Here is a 20886-nt window from a genome sequence, read left to right as displayed (position 1 = left end):
TCCGGTGAGCTTTCTACCGGAAAAGCTCACCGGAAGCACTTTTTACCAAAAAAGATGGTGGCGCCAGCAACCAGCGGCCCAGTAAGAGTTGTTCCGCAGACCGGTATCGGACCGGGACGGTTGGGGACCCCTGGTGTAGGGGGTCTCCTGCTTGGGAGCGGGAGTGGGAGTTGGATTAGATGACCTACAAGGTGCCTTCCAAATCTGCTATTCTGTTAATTATCAGTTGCCGTTCCATATTTGTAGTACTAGAGACTGGGCTTTCTTTTATAACTCACATCTCAGAAGTTATTTCAATGTGAATGTTGAACGTATTGGCAAAATTGTCTCTCTTCATATGAAGCTTGAAATACTCCTTGAACTTCACATCACTTCATCGGATGGAATTGACTTGTACCTGAAGACAGAATCAGTTCTTCTTAAGAAATTGAGAGAGAAGATATTTTCACTTTTGACCAAATCTCTTTTCCAGACATAAATAAGAAATTTGCTTTCAGGGTTCTGAGCTCCAAATGTTATAAATTCTATTGAAATAGTGTACTGTAAATATTTCTCATTTCTTGTTGTTGCTTTCTTGAAAGTGCAATGAATGTGACAAATGTACATAGTTGATACTTGCATGACTGTTCTGATACCATCAACTTCATTCTGTTTATTTCTCATCTAACCTGTGCCAGGTTGATTAAAGCACCTGCTTTATCACTGTTAAATCAGACTTTGATTTCTTAAAATCAAAACTGCACATCTTTGATGTAGCTGGAATAGTACTTTTGATGAAATTTCTCATGGTGGCTGCCATTTGCCATCAGAGGAAATGGCAAATGGAAATTGCTGCTAAAATAATCATTGCTTAATATGTGAATATGGAGTATATGCATAGACTTAATATCTAACATATTTTGTTCCTAAACGTAGAGGGAATGACTCTAAAAATAAAGCTTCTATCTCCTCTATTTTTCCCAACTTGATGTTTTTCAGATGTGTGAGATTTCAAATTTGACTATGCTGGCTAGGGAATTAAAGGTATCGATACCACTCCTCATCTGGAGAGGACAGGGTTGGGGAAGGCTACCTTTAAGTTTTAATCCTTACTCTTCAAGTTCTCTTTCAAACACCAAACATATGAAAACTGAGTACAAGAGGGCTGACACTGTCTTTATGATGATCTAAGCCAGGGGTCGCCAACCTTTTGGACCTCAGGGACCGCCAAACTCATAATTTTAAATCCCACGGGCCAGAGACCCTGGGAAAATCCCCCAAAAAGTCTGCAGGAAAATTTCCCACCCTGTTTTTCTATCAATCAATCATTCTTTATTTGGGATTGCAGGATACCATCTCCAGCTCCGTTCTCAAGGGGAGAGAGAGAAAGAGACTTTTGGCTTCATGCAAGGAAAGCAGCAGAAGCAGCAGAAGTCTTTCTTTCTCTCCCCCAAACTCCGCCAGAAATGACTCTTTGTGAGACTTGTCACGCCGGTGCAGCCTCTTGGAGCAGGAGGCCTTGCAGGGTCCCAAAAACACATTTCTGGTGGAGTTTGGGGGAGAGACAAAAAGACCTTCGCTGCTTTCCTTGCATGCAGCCAAAAGCAGAAAAAGAAAGAAGCGGAAAGAAGCAGCCTGGTGGCCAGGCGAGGCACATGGGGCAAGTGGGGCAAGTTCCCCCCTCCATCCTTTCCCCCCTCCCCTCACTACCTTGTGTTGTTTGCAATGCAAGCAACGCAAGCCTTGTGTTCCCGCGGGCCATGTGAGCGGCACAGCCTTGTGTTCCCGCGCAGCCTGGATTACTTGCTTTGGGGGGTGCTTTGGGGGTGACATTTCTGACATTTGACATTTCTCTTCAGACCACCAAAATTTTCTTGCAGACCACCAGTGAGGTGGTCTGGTACATAACATTTGGTAATGGAAGAGAGATTATTTTTAAAAGAAGCCTTCCCCTATATCCCTGGCCCATATGTGTGTTCTCCTGCCTCAAAATTGTAAACAATTGTCTTAGTGTGGGGTTGTTGTTGTTGTGTGTGTTTTTTTGGTTCAGGGGAGTTTCTTGTGTATCTGTTTCATCTATTGCTGCTTTTAGGAGGGAGGGGTATGTTGCTTTCTCCACTTTTAGTTATTCTTAATGTACCATTTTCATCTACTTCCCAAAAATATAATAGAGGCTTTTAATGATAAATTGTCACAAAACAAGAGCAATACTTGAATGCTTTTTGTTGCCATAGAAGCACTTCTGGCAGATCACAGAAGAACCCTTTTGCTAATAGTAAAGTATGAGAAGAAAATAGACACACTCTTCATCAAGTGATTGTTGTTGATGAAAAAGCAAAGAGGCCTTATGTTCTTAGTCCAGAATAGTCCTTACTGAATGTACATGAGTTTCATTTTGGGAAGGGGCAGGGAGCAACAGGAGAATTAATATCTTAATCTTCAAATCTCAACAAGTAAATGCTCTGTCCTACATATTGGCAAAAAATAAATAAATCAGAAAATAAAATACAGGCTGAATAGTCAAGACCTTGTTGATGATCCAAACTCTGTCAAGGATCTTGGAGTACTCATCTCTATTACCTAAGTGCTAGAGCCCACTGTAACTACATAGCCAAAAAGGCGTTAAGAGTTGTTAACCTAATCTTACGTAGCTTTTTCTCTGGTAATATTATACTAACAACTAGAGCATACAAAACATTTGCTAGACCAATACTCGAATACAGCTCATCAGTCTGGAACCCACATTACGTATCTGATATTAACACTGTTGAGAAAGTCCAGAAATATTTCACAAGAAGAGTTCTCCACTCCTCTACTCATTGCAGAATACCTTATGCCATCAGACTCGAAATTCTAGACCTAGAAATCCTAGAACTACGCCACCTTCGGTCTGATCTAAGTATAGTATATAAAATCATACGTTGCAATGTCCTACCTGTCAATGAATACTTCAGCTTCAACTATAACAACACAAGAGCAAACAATAGATACAAACTCAAGGTTAATCGCACCAAACTTGACTGCAGGAAATACGACTTCAGCAACAGAGTGGTCAATGTCTGGAATACTCTACCTGACTCTGTGGTTTCTTCCCCAAACCTCCAAAACTTTAACCTACTATTGGCCTCAGCCCTTTCCTAAGAGGTCTGTAGGGGGTGTACATAAGCACGCCAACGTGCCTTCCCTCCCTGTCCTATTGTTTCTTTTATTTTTTTAAATTTTTCTTATATGTATCCATGTGTTCATAACTGTGTTTTTACTTATACCTATTATCTTGTAAGCAAAAATAAATAAAAAATATGACAATTCTCATTCTGTGCTTGAATAAAAGAGGAACATAAAATCAAGACTATCTGGAGATAGCTTAGAAGTGCCAATGCTATGTTTAACTCCAAATCTTTTCTGTCTTTCTGAGCCCAGAAAAATCATCTTGCAGTTTTCAAGAATGTTTCATTTTAAAGAGAGATAAGTAATATTTCTTTGCCATCTCTCGGGAGAACGTTTGCACTAAAAAATGCTAGTAATCTATATTTGTGGATATGGGCAAACATCAGACACATCAAATCACAGACAACTCAAGTGGAATTATTGAGTTAAAATAGTAAAAGAGTGCACAGTCCATCTAAGAATAGGTGTGAGACTAAACCAACCTTTACGTTGTCATGTACATATCCAAAGCAAAGTGTAGTCTTGGGTTAATGGCAAGCTTGCACTCTACACTCAAAAGGCCTCATGATCACTGATGGTATTACACTAATTTCCAGTTGCAATTGCAGCTGGGAATGCAATTCCACTATCTGGCCAAGCAACCCCTATGATATATGAGCCATAAAATCACTGGCAGCCATAGCTTTCCACAAATTGACATACAGATGGATCTTGACAGACGAGAACACTGGGCCATATCTAATAAAATGAAATTCAGTGTAAAGAAAAGTAAAGTCCTACACTTAGGCACAAAAAACCAAAATTACACATATAGGCTGGGTAAAACCAGGCTCAATAGCGGTAATTGTGAGAGAGATCTTGGAGTCTTAGTGGACAACCAGCTAAATATGAACCTGCAGTGTGCAGCAGCAGCCCAAAAAGCGAATGCAATCCTAAGTTGTATTAACAGAGGGATACAATCAAGATCAAGGGAAGTACTAATACCACTCTATAAAGCCTTAGTAAGACCACATCTAGAGTACTGCATCCAGTTTTGGTCACCACGTTATAAAAAAGATGTTGAGACTCTAGAAAAAGTACAGAGAAGAGCAACCAGGATGATTAGGGGACTGGAGGCAAAAACATACAGTGAACGGTTGCAGGAACTGGGCTTGGCTAGTCTAGTGAAGAGAAGGACCAGGGGAGACATGATAGCAGTCTTCCAATATTTGAGGGGCTGCCACATAGAGGAAGGGGTCAAGCTATTTTCTAAAGCTCCTGTAGGCCAGACAAGGAATAATGGATGGAAACTGAATAAGGAGAGATTTAACCTGGAAATGAGGAGAAACTTTCTGACAGTGAGAACAATCAACCAATGGAACAGCTTGCCCTCGGAAGTTGTGGGAGCGCCATCACATGAGACTTTCAAGAAGAGATTGGACTGCCATTTGTCAGAAATGGTGTAGGGACTCCCACTTGGGCAGGGGGTTGGACTAGATGACCTAGAAGGTCCCTTCCAACTCTGATTATCTGTTATCTGTTAAGGTATAGTAATTGCTAAAGCTGTCTGAGAGCCCATAAACTGAAATCTCGTTGAAGACCAGCTGCACTCTTGTTAATGTCATTGAAAAATCCTCATACTTTTCATGCCACAACAATGGCTGGGGTTCATGACAGCATTCTACCATTTTTTAAAACTTCCCACAGTAGACATAGTGATATTTAGCAGAACAACAGAATAAACAGAATTGGAAGGGACTTTGGAGATCTTCTAGTCCAACCCTTTGCTCAGGCAGGACACCCTATACCATTCCAGACAAGTGGCTCTCCAGTCTCTTCTTAAAAGTCTCCAGTGATGGAGCACCCATAACTTCTGAAAGCTATCTGTTCCACTGGTTAATTGTTCTCACTGTTAGGAAATTTCTCCTTAGTTCTGCATTGCTTCTCTCCTTGATTAGTTTCCATCCATTGTTTCCTAGGGGTTTCCAGCCAAGTACTAGCCAAATCTAAATCTTCCTAGCTTTCGGTGGGTTGCCAAGGTCAACCAGATGCTACCATCTAGCTGATCCTGAGGGTCTATGCACACATTTTACCATCAGGAGATGGTTTCCATAAACACTCATACATTACTACCTATTACAACTCTAAGAGTGAGTTATATATCTCAGGTTCACATAGTACAGTACATTTCCTCCTGAGTTTCCTAAATGAGCAAGAACCAATAATTTTTCATGCATTGTTATTGCAATGGCCTGTGTGTTCACACCTTCTTTGTATCAGATCTTGGTCCCTTTAATCTTCACACTTGCTTTAGATTTATGAGATTCCAAGTGTGGGATCTCTGATAGGTTTGGGAGAGCCCACTGGATATGAAGTCCAGGAGAAGTGCTCCCAGTTCCTGCAGATCCACTGTCTACCTACCTATTGCAGGCTGATTGTCCCAGATGCATGGCTGACACCATTATTCCTGAAAGCAGCAGTTGTGAATTCTTTGGTTATTAATTTCTACCTTATCAGTTTCTATAATTTCTTCATGGCATCTGAAAGGATTTTTTTTATGATAGTACTGCTACCATAAGTCAAAAGTATATGATAGTTCTGGGATTCCACTGAGTTATTAACTGCTTCTTTAAAATTCTTATGTGGAAGCAGAAAATACAATTGGCTTGACAGATGGTTCGGAGCTATTAACTTTCAGCAAGAAGCAAACAATATTTTGTACTTTTGATATTTACAAGCTTCTTGAGATTGCCAGTTTAGTGTTACTTCAAAGTTTACTTTGCTTGATGGGAATAACTTAATAATGTTTTGTTAAGGTTATGGCTTCATTATCTTTGTTAACAATGTTTTCTTGGTTAGTGTATCTTGCTAATTGACATAGAGCTTTTTCTACATTCTCTCTCTGAATCAGACCAGGACCAAGAACTCTTCCATTCTTTTGAACATTTCTGATTTTATAGATTCTTTTTTTTAATCCTTCCATTCTCTTTACTCCATGACTTCACTTAGCTACACTAATGGTTCTCTTAGAATAAACCTTCTTAACTCCCTTTCAGCAACTTGCAAGCAATGCTACATCTCTGTTGTTTAAAATATGTTTTCTCTTGCCAACTACCTCCTGCCCAGGACAATTGCTTCTCCAGTAGACACATGCATGTTATATGGAAAATACATAATAAAAGGCTGTAACAATACAATTCACAACAAAATCAACTGTTAGAGACTGAATTACAATTTTCAGAATGCCGAAGAACTGGACAAAGACTATTAAAGTCATTACTGAGATAGTAGATTGATGGTGCAAAGCAGAAAAGTCATCCCTTCCTTCCTTCCTTCCTTCCTTCCTTCCTTCCTTCCTTCCTTCCTTCCTTCCTTCCTTCCTTCCTTCCTTCCTTCCTTCCTTCCCTCTGTCCCTCCCTCCCTAAATTGATTGCTTTCTTTTGTCTTCAAGCACGCTGAACCTTTTTCCCAGGATCCATCCATCCATCCATCCATCCATCCATCCATCCAATCATCCATCTATCTATCTATCTATCTATCTATCTATCTATCTATCTATCTATCTATCTATCTATCTATCTATCTATTTATCATCTACCTACATACTGTGTTTCCCCGAAAATAGGACCTGGTCTTATATTTTGGGGGTGGGCTCCAAAATAAGCACTAGGGCTTATTTTCGGGGAAACATGATTTCAGGGTGATCAACCAGGCTGGGTTCCCCACTCCCTGGCACACACACAAGAGGCAGCCCATGCAGTGCAGGTGAGTTGATTCCCTGTCCAAGCAATAGATGGAGGAAGGTGTGAGGTGGAAGGCAGACGATCCTGACGCACTGCCCAGGCCACATGCAAGCTGAGAGACACATACCTCTGCCTCGGTCTGATGCTTAGACAGGTAATCAACTCACCTGTGATGTGTGGGCTGCAGCCGCTTCCTGACACCGTCAGCCCATGCATGCTCATCCCCTCCTCTGCTGGCCACACCCAACCCTTCACTAGGGCTTATTTTTTGGGGGTAGGTCTTATATTAGGTGCATGCTTAAAAACCAGGGTAGGGCTGATTTTCGGGGAAATGGTACCTACCTACCAGCTACTTACCTTCCTATCGACTCCTATTTCAGCCAAGGGACTCTGGGAGGCTTACAATTCTAAATTATAACATGTTTTGCCCAGACCATGTTTAGCATGGTCCCCGATTGGTACATTCCCCTAATCCTTTACCTCCCAGCCATGCATGCCAGGAAGTTCTCAGCTGTTTGCCATTCTATTAGTTGGTCTTACAGGCCATGTACCTTCAATAAAAAGCCCTCTCAGAGACCGCACCCCTTGAAATAGCCAGCATACACCTATAGTAAAGCAATGACAATCTTTTTATTTTTGTTTGGTTATATGCATTTTTTTAAAATGCCACTTTCATAGCAACTAGTTTTACAACAAAAAATACCTTTCTTAAATTTTTCCAGGTTTAATGCCTTAATTCTGAGGCTTTTGTTATGGTAGTAGCATAGTTGGTCCTTGCCACTATCTCCAGACTCCACTCCAGGTGCCCTATCTATCCAGCTTATCCTGCTCTTTCTTTTCATATACTTGTAAACAAAAAGTAATAGATCATTGCCATTTACAATGCTTAGTTCCCAAGATCGTTCCTATGGATCACAAGAAAGAATATCTATACTAGAAGCTGTTGCTGTGATTTGCAGCATTATACGTCAAAGTAAGGACAGAAAGTCATCTGTGCATGAAAGGAGGTAGCCAAGGTAATGAAGGATAAGGAGGAGAGAATTTGATGGAAATAAGTGCCTGCGTGTGAAGGATGACTTCAGAATATGCATTTGTGCTCTAAGGAAGTGAATTCTTTGGTAGATTGTTCATCTCAAGAGGTAAATATTTACTTGCAAGCTGTGAACAAAGATGATTATTTTGTAGAGCAGCTGAAAATATGACATTTGAGATGGGGATAATAGGATGGGACTGAGAAGTAGATTCATCTAGAAAAGTTTAAATGACAATCAAAGCATCCTCTGTACTTTAATTCTTGTATGTGTGATTAAAGAAACAGTCCAGCTTCTCGGCCTGACACTGTTATTCTTGTTCTGAGATATAATTGAGCCTGGCACATAAGAGAGACATTGGCAGAGTTAAAATAGCTAAAATTGAAGGTATCCGTGTGACTAGAATGAGATCTGTGCTAGAAATGTGTCTTGGATATGTTTGCTGCCTTGAGTTACTTCTAAAGATAATAAAGGTGGAATGCAGAGAAATTTTAAAAATCCCTGTTTTTTTGTTTTTTACTTTGGATCTTTTTCGTATACAATGGGAAACATAATATAACTAGTATTACAGTAATTATTTATAAATTTGACATCTGTCTGCGGGGAAAGGAGATTAGTTACATAAAGGAGAACCAAGACAATATTATTATCTAGCATTATGGATAGAGAAAAATAATGTGAAAAGAAAGGGAGGTTGAAGTCTTCATGCTGTGTATACTCACAGCTACACATAATATGCACCTACATGAAATGCATAGGTATGGAAGTTAGAAATGGGCATTCTCAGTTCATAGATAGAGACTGGATTCTTGAGCCTAGTTAGTATAAGACCAGTTCTGTGACTGACATTGAAGCATTTGCTACATTATTTTAGGCTTGCAAATGCTTGACTTTTCTATGCCTACAGCCTCATCGCAAAGCTTTGGGATATTTCTAGAGTGAGTTTGAGGTATGAGCTAAGTTTACAAATTTGGCTATGAAAGAGCAGGTGTTTCAACACCATCATCTACTAATTGATACAAAAAAAACCTGTGCTGCTTCTTGATATTTAATTTAACTTTTTTTTTTACCATCTGCATCCAGGCAAACAACAGGAGGAATCTTTCCTTTGGGAACTGCTGGGGTGGGGGAGTGGTGGTTATAAGTGACAATTTGTGTGCGTGTGTGCTCATTCTCTCTCCTTTTCTCTCACACACTTACACACAGTCAGATGCATTTGAATATACCAGCTGTCTAGTGTGTTACTATGTTATACTGCTTTTTTTTTTTTAAGGATAAAAGAATACAACTCTGGCAACACACATTTTTTTTCAGTATTGCCAAGAATATATGCAAAGAATATGAAGACCATGTCTTTGAGTGCTAGTTATTCTTTTGCATAAACATGTTGTTAGCCTTGCAGTATTTTATATCCAGCATAGGAGATGGCATTTTCTTTGGTCGCCTAGAGCAGGGGTCCCCAACCACCGGGCCCTGGACCGGTACCGGTCCATGGATCATTTTGTACTGGGTCGCAAAGAATGAATAATCGTGATTAAAATATATATAAAAATATGTTTTTGCTTCCGGGTGTCTTATTTTGAAAGACAACCACTTCGGCCCTCGCCTAACTTCTGCGCTTGACTCTTTGGCGCATATTTATCCTGCATCAGCAATGCAAGCTAGCCCTCGCAAAATGAGCCAGAAACAGAGGTCACTGGAGAGTTTTTTTTGGAAAGGGTAATTTACGGGTTCATCGCTTATTTATTTAGTGTTATTGGAACCTTCACACCCCTACCCGGTCCTTGAAAAAGTGTTTCTGCGTGAAACTGGTCCCTGGTACAAAAAAGGTTGGGGACCACTGGCCTAGAGGACTTGGAGATCTGTCAGGCATGCTTTCTTCACAATCCCATCAGTTCTGCTGCCTTAATCAACAGTAGCATGAGACTTCATGATGACTATCGCCCCATGTCAGAGTTTTTGCAGAGTTTTTGATTGACTGACTGCATTCAAAAAGCGAATCCTGTAACCATCAAAATGATGACTTTGACTAAATAGCAAAGAAGTTAGGACTTTTAATGACATTTTCTATGCAGGAATTGTCTGTGTCCAATACATCGATAGCAGACAGAAATAATTGACACGTAATATTGCAGCTGATCTTGAAACACTATCCAGGTTTATTTATGACATGGGTATACCTTATCCTTCAGGGTAGAATGGAGATTGGAATAGTTGGGGAGGCTTTTTCATTCAGATGATAATCATTGATGGATAAATATTTCTTTTCCCATTCCTACAGCACTTTGTGCTATGTTTAAAAGTATTAATAATGGTGATGGATAAATAAATGTTTAAGGCAAATAGCATTTTATAATATCTACTCATCATGTACGGCTCATATGAACATGGTGGAAGATATGGGAAGCAAGTTTGAGCAGTTTCTGATTTACAGTTACTAGATTTGCCTTTTCAGCTGCAGTGTTAATTTCATTACTCGTTTGAGGGATATAATGTGAATGCCTCCACTTTGTTTGCTGTAGCATTTGACATCTTCATTCAGGATAAAGTTGATTGGTAGAAAACTCTTGAAAGTCTACATTTATTATTGAGATATTAGAAAATCAACCACTTCAAGTAAAACAAACGAAACAACATTAAACACCAGCATCCTCTTAAGGCAGGGGTGTCAAACTCTATTTCATTGAGGGTCACATCAGGGTTGTGTTTGACCTGGAGTGGGGGGGTAGGGTGGGTGTGGCCAGCTCAATGTCACTTCTGTAGGGAGCACCTGTGGTGGCCCGAGTGTTCTGCCAGTGAAAATAGGCTTCTAAGCTTCGTTTTCGGCTGCACATGTCCGGAGCTCCCTTTTCACTGGCAGAGGGTTGCAGGAGGCTATAGAAGCCAAAAATGGAGCTTAGGAACCCGTTTTCACTGGGAGAAGCACTGTGAACCAGTTCTTTGCTGTTTCCAGTGGGCCCCGTGGGTCAGATCTTAAGTATCCTGTGGGCTGGATGTAGTGCCCAGGCCTTGAGTTTGACACCCCTGTCTAGAAAGAAAAAATGGAATGACGATTAAGGGAGAGGAGTAAAAAAAGAAACATTCATTGTTGTTATAAAGATCACTAGCAGAAAGGTGGCACACCTCTTGGTAAAACACAAGTAGCTAATTGGAGATCCTGTATCCCGTGGCTCCTGCCTTGCTTGGTCCTTCTGAGCTTGTAAAATGATTCTGCCTCCTGGGCTGTCAAAATCTTCTCTGTGTCTCTTTTTTCTGTCAGTGAACAGTTATGGGGATGATGAAGATCTCACAACATCCTCAGACAGTGATGAAGAGGTGATTAAACAGTTTGAGATTTCAGTTTCTCGTTCGCAGAGCTTTCGATCAGGAGTTTCTGAAAAAGGAATCCAAGCAGGTTTGGAGCACAGGCCAAAATTTAACTGCTTGTTGTCAAATCATGAAGAATACAGTACTGAGGCCTCTGAAAGTGAAGGTATTTTATAACTCTTTCAAAAACAAAACAAAACCATGAATGGAAATTGCAGAGATAAATAAAACGTGCATCAGGTTTCGCTAAGTCAAGGGATAAATCAAGTGGTCAACAACATGACTAGAATTTGCTCCAGGGTTGAAGGCCTATGGACATCTTCTCATACTAGCACCGCTTCTGCTAAGCCTCTCTTAAAATTAGTCAAAACTTAATAGTAAATATGACAAAAGCCATAAAATCAAAAGCTTATAATGTTAATCTAAAATCAACACATCACTTAAAAATGAAATGGGCAAAAAAAAAATTTTAGGAGTACTTGGGAAACAGGCATGCGCTCACAAGCTTCTTAACTTCTCCTATAACTTCTACATCTAACACCTTAATAGGTTGATAAAATAAACGTTTGACTTGGGTAAACTGTAATAATGGTTGCTGTAGCCATCACGCTATTGTCTTAAGAAAGCACAATTAATACCATTTTATGATAAGTCAAATGTACAGATAATCCTCGGCTTACAATCATTGTTTAGTGGCCATTCAAAGTTAAAATGACACCTAAAAAAATGACTTATGGCCATTTTTCACACTTATAATCTTTGCAGAGTTCTGTGATGACCCAGGGCGTGGCACAAAGGCAACACAGTCAGATAATCAGTAGAAGTCCCTTCATTAGCTCCAACTTTGCCCCAATGTCCTGGTTACCTTCTGGGCTGGAGAAAAACTCTACCAGGAACAGCCTTTGGCTGCAGAGAATCAAGTCCAAAATGTGGTCAACAAAAACTGTAACTATAAGTTCAGTCAAGGCAAGATGAGGTAAATTAGTCCAGCAGTGCAAGAGAAGGAATTCCAGACGTGAAGGGATGGCAGTAATTCAACACGATTGGGAAGATGCCAGGAACACAGATAACCAAAGTCAACACAAGATAAACTCAACATTTGTTCCCAGCAGATGCTGCACTTAGCTTGCATCTCTTTTAAACTCTCATTCCCAGGTGTGGCTAATGAAGGAAATGAGGGCCCTTTCCTTCCCTGTAAGCCACGCAACCCACGTTGCTCTCTTCTCCATTCCTCCCTGCATGACCTAGGATGAAGAGGGGGTGGGCCTGGGTCTTCCTCTGAACTCCCTCTCCCTTGTTCTACCTCTCCCCTGCTCTGCCCAGCCGGACTTTGCCCTTCCCCAGTTTCCATCACAGCCAATGGAGCCACACTCAGCTGTCAGCCACACTCAGCTGTCACACTCAGCTGTCAGCCACACTCAGCTGTCAGCTGGCAGGCATTTATAAGGGTTTCAGTGTCCTGGGGACATGTGATCAACTTTTGTGGTCTTCTGACAAGCAAAGTCAACAGGGAAGCCAGACTCATTTAACAACCATGTCACTAACTTAACAACTGTGGCAAGAAAGGTCATAAAATGGAGGCAAAACCCACGTAACAACTGTCTTATTTAGCAGCAGAAAATTTGGACTCAATTGTGATCGTAAGTTGAGGTCTATATGTGTTTGTCAAGATGCCTTTGCTGATGACAACTCTGAAAGTGGCATAGGGAGGGACCTAAGATATGACTTCAGAAAACGAGTCAAGGTGGTTTTTAAACCAGGTTGCTTGGCCTAAATTTCTCAACCGCAACAACGTTAAGATGGGTAGACTTCAAACTCCCAGAATTTCCCAACCAGCATGCTGAGGTTGAGATTGCTGAAGCTGCCAAACATTGGTTTAAATCAGACTTCTCCATTTAGCACCCTCCAGAGAGAGAATGCCAAGTTGGAAAAAAGCTGGAGTTGGTGTACCATGCACTTTGGAATATATCTCACTGACTGTTTCTAGTACAGCTAGTTCAACTTTTGGAAATTCTTTATGAGGAATCCTGTAATAAACTTTTAAGTGAACTTCACGGCAGCGTTTTCAGAAGAAACTGAATTTTTTTGTATTCCGAAATAGGCCCCATTTGTTTCAGGAAGGCTTGGCTCCCAAGAGCAGGAATAGGATTGCAGCCTTAGGCAGTCAGTAGATTGCCTTGAATTACATTTCTTAACCTTCAAATAGATTTTAACGCTTAACTGATACTCTGGCTGCAAGCCAGATTTGCAAGGCACTGAATATGTGTGCTGGGGGAGGCTCTGTGTGGGAAGTGTGTAACATAATTTCTCACTAGAGAAGCACTTCTATTCTGAAAGCTTATGGCATTTTATTTATTTATTTTAAATTTTAAAACCTGTCTTCCAGCCTACTGCTCTGGTCTGTGCCAAGTGTATATCAAACATGTACTGCTTATGTTAGAGCTACAATCTGTGATGTACACCATGTTCTGTTCAACATCAATGGTGCCCGGAGCCTTCATAGTGGAATGAAAAACATCCTATAACACTCTTGTAGGAAGGAATGCCCATGGCCCTCCAAACAGGCTTATTCCGAACAAACACATAGGGAATTGTATGCAAGATGCCAGTCGGTTTGCTTGCTTACCTGGGAATTGGTTGGAGTTGGTTTTCAGTTAATGAAATCAAAAGATAAGCAGTGGTGACTTCAGGAAGAATTGAATGAGGAAGAAATACTTTATAAATGTTCGGAAGTCTCAGCAGCATGTCTTGAACTTTATGAAACAATTTCTATTATTCCTGATTCTGCCAATTTTGCTTCCATTTCCCCTAAAGGCCCTTGACTATGGTGCTCCAGAAGTCCTTTAAAAGTTGTTCTTCCATTGTAATTGTTAATAAAAGAAAGGGGGAATCATTATACTAATTACACTAGTACAGTTAATTAAACTTCTTGAACATTAGTTTGGTTACAGTGGCAATGGGTGCCCAGTTGAAAGACCTGAAAAGCCACATTGGGAACAAATCATTGTGCAAAATGCATACCTTTGATATAGAAAAGAGATTTTTATGATGTTCATCATAGGGAATAACTGGATTGTATACATGAAACAAACTTCTTAAATGTGGGACTAACTACGTCATACCTTTAAATGATGCCTTGCAATTTATAACTAATTGTAACTAAATCTGGAATCCTCAACCTTTTTTAAACTGGAATAGTTTTATTTCATGCTAATGACTCAGAATTTATGTAGTATAATTTCAGGGCCCTAAATTGGATTGTGTATACAGTATCTAAATATTTTTTTTTTTGCTTGAAATGAATTAGATTTAGATGGGTTCAGTCACCTGAGTTACCAAGACAACCTGTCTTCTCATGAAGATGACCTTCAATCCATCAGTTCGAGAGTGGTGGAGAGCAGGAGCTCTGGGCAGCCAAAAGACTCTGAGGTGGATGTTAGTGCAACACCCAGCCTCAGCCGACAAGAAACTGAAGGAAGTTTGGAAATGGAAACAGCTTTCAGCAACCAAGGATTTGAAGGGAATGATGAAACTGACAGCTCATCAGCTTGGAGTCCAGAGGTAAGAAAAGATATATAAGAGTGTGCGTGGTTCTCTGAAGTCTTGTTAGCAACGGCTGCTTTTGAATGTACTTGTCAACTCTGGGATTCATCGTTGCCATAGAGTTCTGGAGGGAGGAAGTGATGTATTGAATAGCTCTTAGGAAAAAAAAATACTATGAGTTATTAGTTCAAGGTGTGAAAAAGGGGGTGGAGGTAGGTGGAATTTTGTGGGATCAGCTGGTATATTGGTCTTGGAGTTAATGTTTAAAATGAAGGATTGCTGGAAGTCTGACAGTACTATGTTAAGACTACATATTGCAAGTTTGGGTATTTGTGTTTTTACCATCTTTGGACTGTGGATATTCTCTGAACCCGTTTAGTAGGATGGTTTTCATATGATCATGTCCACGGTAAAGTAGCAAATATAAAAGGTTCATATTTCAAAGTTCTTGGATTTGTATGATCATCCCATTATCTAGACTCATGGCTTGTAGTCCAGTCGTGAAGTCAGATAGGCAATAATTGGTCCTCAAATAGATGAATAACTTCACTACTTGAGTATGTCCGCACGGATAACTTAAACCAACTGTCATATCCCTTTCTCTAGACATTATTGCAAACTCTAGTTCCAAGTACTATGCTATATACTTCTAGTGCAGGAGTGTCAAACTCAAGGCTGGTGGGCTGCATCCAGCCTGCGGGGCCGACCTGAAAACAACAAAGGACCAGTTCATGGTGCCTCTGCCAGTGAAAATGGAGCTTGGGGAGGTTGGGCGCGGCCCACTGGTGCTCTATTTTTATCTTTGACAGCCTCCTGCAGCCTTCTGCCAGTGAAAATGGAGTTTGGTGAGGCTGAGTGCCGCCCACCAGGGCTCCATTTTTGGGTGTTTGGGCCAGGATGGCTTCCTGCAGCCCACTGCAGCAAAAACAGAGCTCTGAGGGGCTGCGGCGGCTCTGAGCTCTGTTTTCGCTTATAGAGGGTTGCAGGAGACCATCCCAGCTGAAAATGGAGCCAGGGAAGGGTTGCGTGTGGCCCTCCTGAGCTCCGTTTTTGCTGGCAGAGGCTAGCAAAATAAACTAAAAACAAAACAAGAGGAGAAATGTTTCCCCTTTGCATTTATTTATTTATTTATTTTATTTGTCAAGCAAGTATTAGATAACAGGTATAAGCATGGTTATGAATACATAAAATGGATACTAATAAAAAAAGAAACAATAGGACAGGGACGATAGGCATGTAGGTGTGCTTATGCATGCCCCCTACAGACCTCTTAGGAAAGGGGGTGAGGTCAATATTACAAAGTCTAAGGTAAAAGTTTTTAGGGTTTGGGGAAGAAACCACATAGTCAGGTAGAGTATTCCAGACATTGACCACTCTGTTGCTGAAGTCATATTTCCTGCAATCAAGTTTGGTGCAGTTAACCTTGAGTTTGCATCTATTGTGTGCTCTTGTATTGTTGTGATTGAAACTGAAGTATTCATTGACAGGTAGGACATTGCAATAGATAATTTTATGTACTATACTTAGATCGGACCAAAGGCGGCGTAGTTCTAGGTTGTCTAGGTCTAAAATTTCAAGTCTGGTGGCATAAGGTATTCTGCTACGAGTAGAGGAGTGGAGAACTCTTCTTGTGAAATATTTCTGGACTTTCTCGACTGTATTAATACCCGTTATGTAATGCGGATTCCAGACTGATGAGCTGTATTCAAGTATTGGTCTAGCAAATGTTTTGTATGCTCTAGTGTGATGTTACCGGAGAAAAAACTACGCAGCATTAGGTTAACAACTCTTAATGTCTTTTTGGCTATGTAGTTACAGTGGGCTCTAGCACTTAGATCATTAGAGATGAGTACTCCAAGGTCCTTGACATAGTTGGGGTCATCAACAAGGTCTTGATTATTCAGCTTGTATTTTATTTTTTGATTATTATTTTCTGATTATTATTTATTTTCGTGCAAGAAGGGACAGGAAAGGAGAAAGGGGAAGAGGAAAGACAAAAAAAGAAGGGAAGATGGGAAGAGAGCAAGGCAGGAAAAATAAAGAAAGAGGGGAAGGAAGAAGAAAGGAGAATGAAAAGGAAAAGAAAAAGAACAGGACTTCGTATAATGAGAATGAGGGAGGATCTGAGGGAAGTCCTGCCTTAGCTCTTGGCCACCACAGGTATCCCTGATATGAGTGACATCAAGCTGGCCAGGGTCACCCCGGCCACAGGACCCAAAGGCCCCCAAGGTCAAACACAACCCTGATGCAGCCCTCAATGAATTGAGTTTGACACCCTGCTCTAATGGGAGTTATTAAAGATCATGTCAAGTTGCAATCCCTTGGATTATGTACAGGAAATCTGAAATCTGGCTCTTCTCTGTAATGACCCTACAAGAGTGATTGATATTATTCCCACTGTACAAATTGTAAATTGAAATGGAAAAGTAAGATTTAATTTTAGAGAGTCTCCTCTTAGTTTCAAAAATCCATCTCACTGTCCTCCTGTGATTTCCACTCCATTTGTTGCTAACAGAACAATTTTGCTTGCTAGAATTTAAGAGATCAGGATGTTGTTGTAATTCCAGTCAGGAGCACTGAGAGTTGAGTCCTACATAGTCACAGGGGCAATCTATGCAGGGAATCTGCTAAATTACAATGGAAGTTTCTCCCATCTCCAAGCAATCTTTGTAGTGCATGATTTGTCTTCGTATGGTAGCCTCTGGGTGCTGGGAGATGCCCACTTGCAGATCTTGGAAGTTGCTTTCTACTGCCTCTGAAATATTTTCAGTGTAGGGCAGGGAATGCCATATAATTAGTCTTGTATCTTCTTTCTCTCCCCTGCATATTGCACAGGCATCTTGTTGTAAACAAGATTGTGGGTAGCCATTCTGCCTGAATTGTTCAAGTAGGTACTTGTTCTCCAGTTGGTTTGCTTGCTGGGTACTACAGTGTATTCTTACCCTGCCTTACAGTGTTTTGACGCAACTCTTTTTATGTGACAGTGGTAAACCCATTGTTTGTGATAGTTCATGCAAAAAACCTGAGCCAAGGTTTTGACTAGTAAGCCCCTTCCTGTGTTTGGAGCATTGAACATAGCAAGTCTGGATCTCTGTATGCTTTGCAGTCACTACATCCCTATTATATAGTTGCACAATCTCTAATGCTTTTGTTTTTAGATTTAGTTTTCTAGGACCTTGAATTACTCATCAGACAGCTGATTGGTTAGTCACCTCAAGTGGCTTGTGCGTTTCTCCACTCTGAATGCCACTTCCATAATCAGTCTGTTGATTTACAAAAAGGCTTTACACACTTTTTTCTTTTATTAGCTCATCTTTATCATTCCTCCTGAGCCTACAAGGTATTGATCACTTGGTCCTCGTTGGCTGAATGATCCCAAGGCCACAAGCTTGGGAATGTATGGAACATCACCAAGCCCACCAAGAATCAGGACTGTTACCTAAACATTTCATTTGAATCTCACTGGGCACTAAACAGATAATAGGGGAGGGGTCTGAGTAGGTAGGCAGATTTCGCGTACAAGCTTTGGATCTGGCTTTCACCTCGTTGAGTTCTTCATCTATATCTTCTTCCTATTTTTAGAGAATTAACACCTGAGCTTTTATCTCAAGGGCTGAACTGAAATGAAGGAGACTTTAGTCATTCATTATGAGCCCCTCTCATGATTCATACAAAGATACCTCCTGCTGCTCCTCCTCTTCTTCAGTCTTATCCCCCTCTTCATTTCTGTGTCTTCTGATCATCTCCATTGGTTGTGGAGTTAAGATGATGCAGTTTCTCCCATCCCATTCCATGAATATACACGTCCTTCTGTTAGGAACAGTAAGATTTGGTACTGGGCCTGTCCCAACTGGGTCAGTAGAACAGAAGAGCCATTGACTGCATCATTAGTGAAAGGAGTAGCTTTACTAAAGACAAATGGTTACAACCCAGGTGAAAGCCAGATCCAAAGTTTGTACGTGAAATCTGCCTACTTACTCAGACCCCCTCCTCTATTATCTGTTTAGTGCCCAGTGAGATTCAAATGAAATGTTTAGGTAACAGTCCTGATTCTTGGTGGGCTTGGTGATGTTCCATATTCCATTCCCAAGCTTGTGGCCTTGGGATCATTCAGCCAATGTTTCTGCCAGGCATTCAGTGTAAGTTCAGTTTCTGTTTACTTCCTCCCATGTGTTGGCTCCTCCTTCCTCACTCCTCTTCTCAGTGAAGTGGAGATGAGGTGGAGCAGAATGGCAGCAATCACATTTGGACTTTTTTTTAAAAAAAAGATACTCTCTTTTTCTGAGTAAGTCAGTACCTATTGATTAATTACCCCTTATAATGCAAGGTGTGCCCTCTCTTTGTGCAATAGTTACATTTTGGGATAGAAATTGGAAAGATCCAGGTTGAAATCCAGCCTCGGTCATGGAAACCCACTGAACAATTTTCAGCCAGTCCATCTGCCTCAGCCAAACCCACCTCACCAGGTTGTTATGGGTGAAAAAAAATGGAGAAGGGGATGTTCCTTTGTACTTCTGGAGGAAAGGCAGTTTATAACTCTGGCAAACAAAATGAACATTTTAAAAGTGCCAAGTTTTTTATTTTTGAGCAGCCAGTTTCCTCATTTGGACAGCACAAGCAATTATGATTTTAGAAGCTGGTATATTCTCCTTCTCACAGGAGAGCTACAAGAAGAAATAATGGGAGTAGGCAGTACTAAACCTCATCTCCTCTGCTCATTCCAGTGTATGTTGCACTGGAACCATTATGTCTGAACTGGGCTGTACAAAGTTGGAAAGTTGCTTTAAAAACCTGCATTCTGCTCAAAAACCTGCATTCAGTATGTCTGTGCTGGGTGCTTCCCCTCCAGCTACATTGTGTAGCAGATGTAAAAGGCCGAATCTCATTTTCTAACTTTCTAAAATGATTCCATCATCTCTGAATTCTGTTGAGACTTCCACCTATTCAGAAACAGAAATCTCATTTTGACAATGTAAATTATAAACAACATGTTAGGGCCATTTCCATAATTGCCTGTTTTGTCCGACAGATGTTGTCTCCCCATCTCATCCCAACCTACCCACCCACCTTCACCTCTGCTTTTTTCTTTAATTTCACACATTTATATAAAACCCTTTCTAGGATGGGTGTTTTTTTTTAAAGACCCCCTTTAGCAAAATCTAACTTTCATTCTATCTTTCTCCCTGAAGAAAGAGTATTGTTTTTTGAACTGTTGAGCATTTGGGAATTATTTTGGAATAATCTCCTCCTCCTCCTCCTCCTCCTCCTCCTCCTCCTCCTCCTCCTCCTCCTCCTCCTCCTCCTCCTCCTCCTCCTCCTCCTCCTCCTCCTCCTCCTCCCCCCCCATTTGGTCCTGAATTTTCTTTTGCTAATTGGGCATACAATTGTTGATGTCATTGACCCATCTTCTTTTAGGTCTTTTTTGTAGACACTTTTCATCAAGTGGATTTTGGAATTATTACACAAATTTATATTTGCATATAATGTGTTGAAGTGTAAATATTTCTAGAATTCTGACTCCAATGCTGACATATGATGATCATAAACTAAATGAACTCTATATATACCTTGTTGCATTAGTAAAGTTTCTCATTGTAAATTACCCAGGTATCTTTTTAAAGGTTCCAACTCTTTCTATATCCAGATAAACAGCTCAGTTATTCACCTATAGCAGGGGTCTGCAAACTTTCCATATCCAGATAAACAGCTCAGTTCAAGCAGGGGTCTGCAAACTTGACAGCTTTAAGACTTGTGGACTTCAACTCCCAGAATTCCTCCTCCAGTTATGTTAGCTCATGAATTCTGGGAGTTGAAGTCCACAAGTCTTAAAGATGTCAAGTTTGAAGACCCTTGATGTACAGTCAATTATGATCTTACAAGTAGACATGACTAATTCTGTGTTTGTTTGTGGCCCCATTGTTTAGCCAGCAAAATGTAGGATTTGTCTGCATATCCAGGATAGCTACTGCAGTGGGTACCAAGATCCATAAAGTACTTCGAACAAATGCCTGGGCACCACTCAAGTAGAATGATTGCAATTAGCTAAGAAAGCAACAGTGAATCAATTGTCTGGACTCTTAGGGTGTTCAAGCCAGGATTCAACTCATCTTTTAGCGAAATCAGTCTTGTCTACTATA

At 40.6% G+C, this 20886-nt stretch overlaps 1 protein-coding gene across 12 annotated transcripts in view; it reads left to right on the top strand.

Moving 5' to 3' along the window:
* SYT16 (synaptotagmin 16) overlaps nt 1-20886 on the top strand; it is a 105182-nt gene that overhangs the window by 66715 nt on the left and 17581 nt on the right. For 6 of the 12 annotated variants that reach the window (XM_087952313.1, XM_087952317.1, XM_087952314.1 and 3 more), the window contains one exon: nt 14514-14767. In XM_087952313.1, the coding sequence (XP_087808439.1) occupies nt 14514-14767 (254 nt within the window). Of the gene's footprint in view, nt 1-11159; nt 11373-14513; nt 14768-20886 lie in introns of those variants that run through there. The other 6 variants (XM_087952315.1, XM_087952318.1, XM_087952316.1 and 3 more) reach the window with 4 other exon arrangements.

Source organism: Notechis scutatus, chromosome 1 (assembly GCF_049901735.1).
Source record: "Notechis scutatus isolate UNSWTSFEM ecotype Mainland chromosome 1, rNotScu1.2, whole genome shotgun sequence".
Taxonomy (NCBI): Eukaryota; Metazoa; Chordata; class Lepidosauria; order Squamata; family Elapidae; genus Notechis; species Notechis scutatus.
This window is presented reverse-complemented; position numbering and strand designations above follow the sequence as displayed.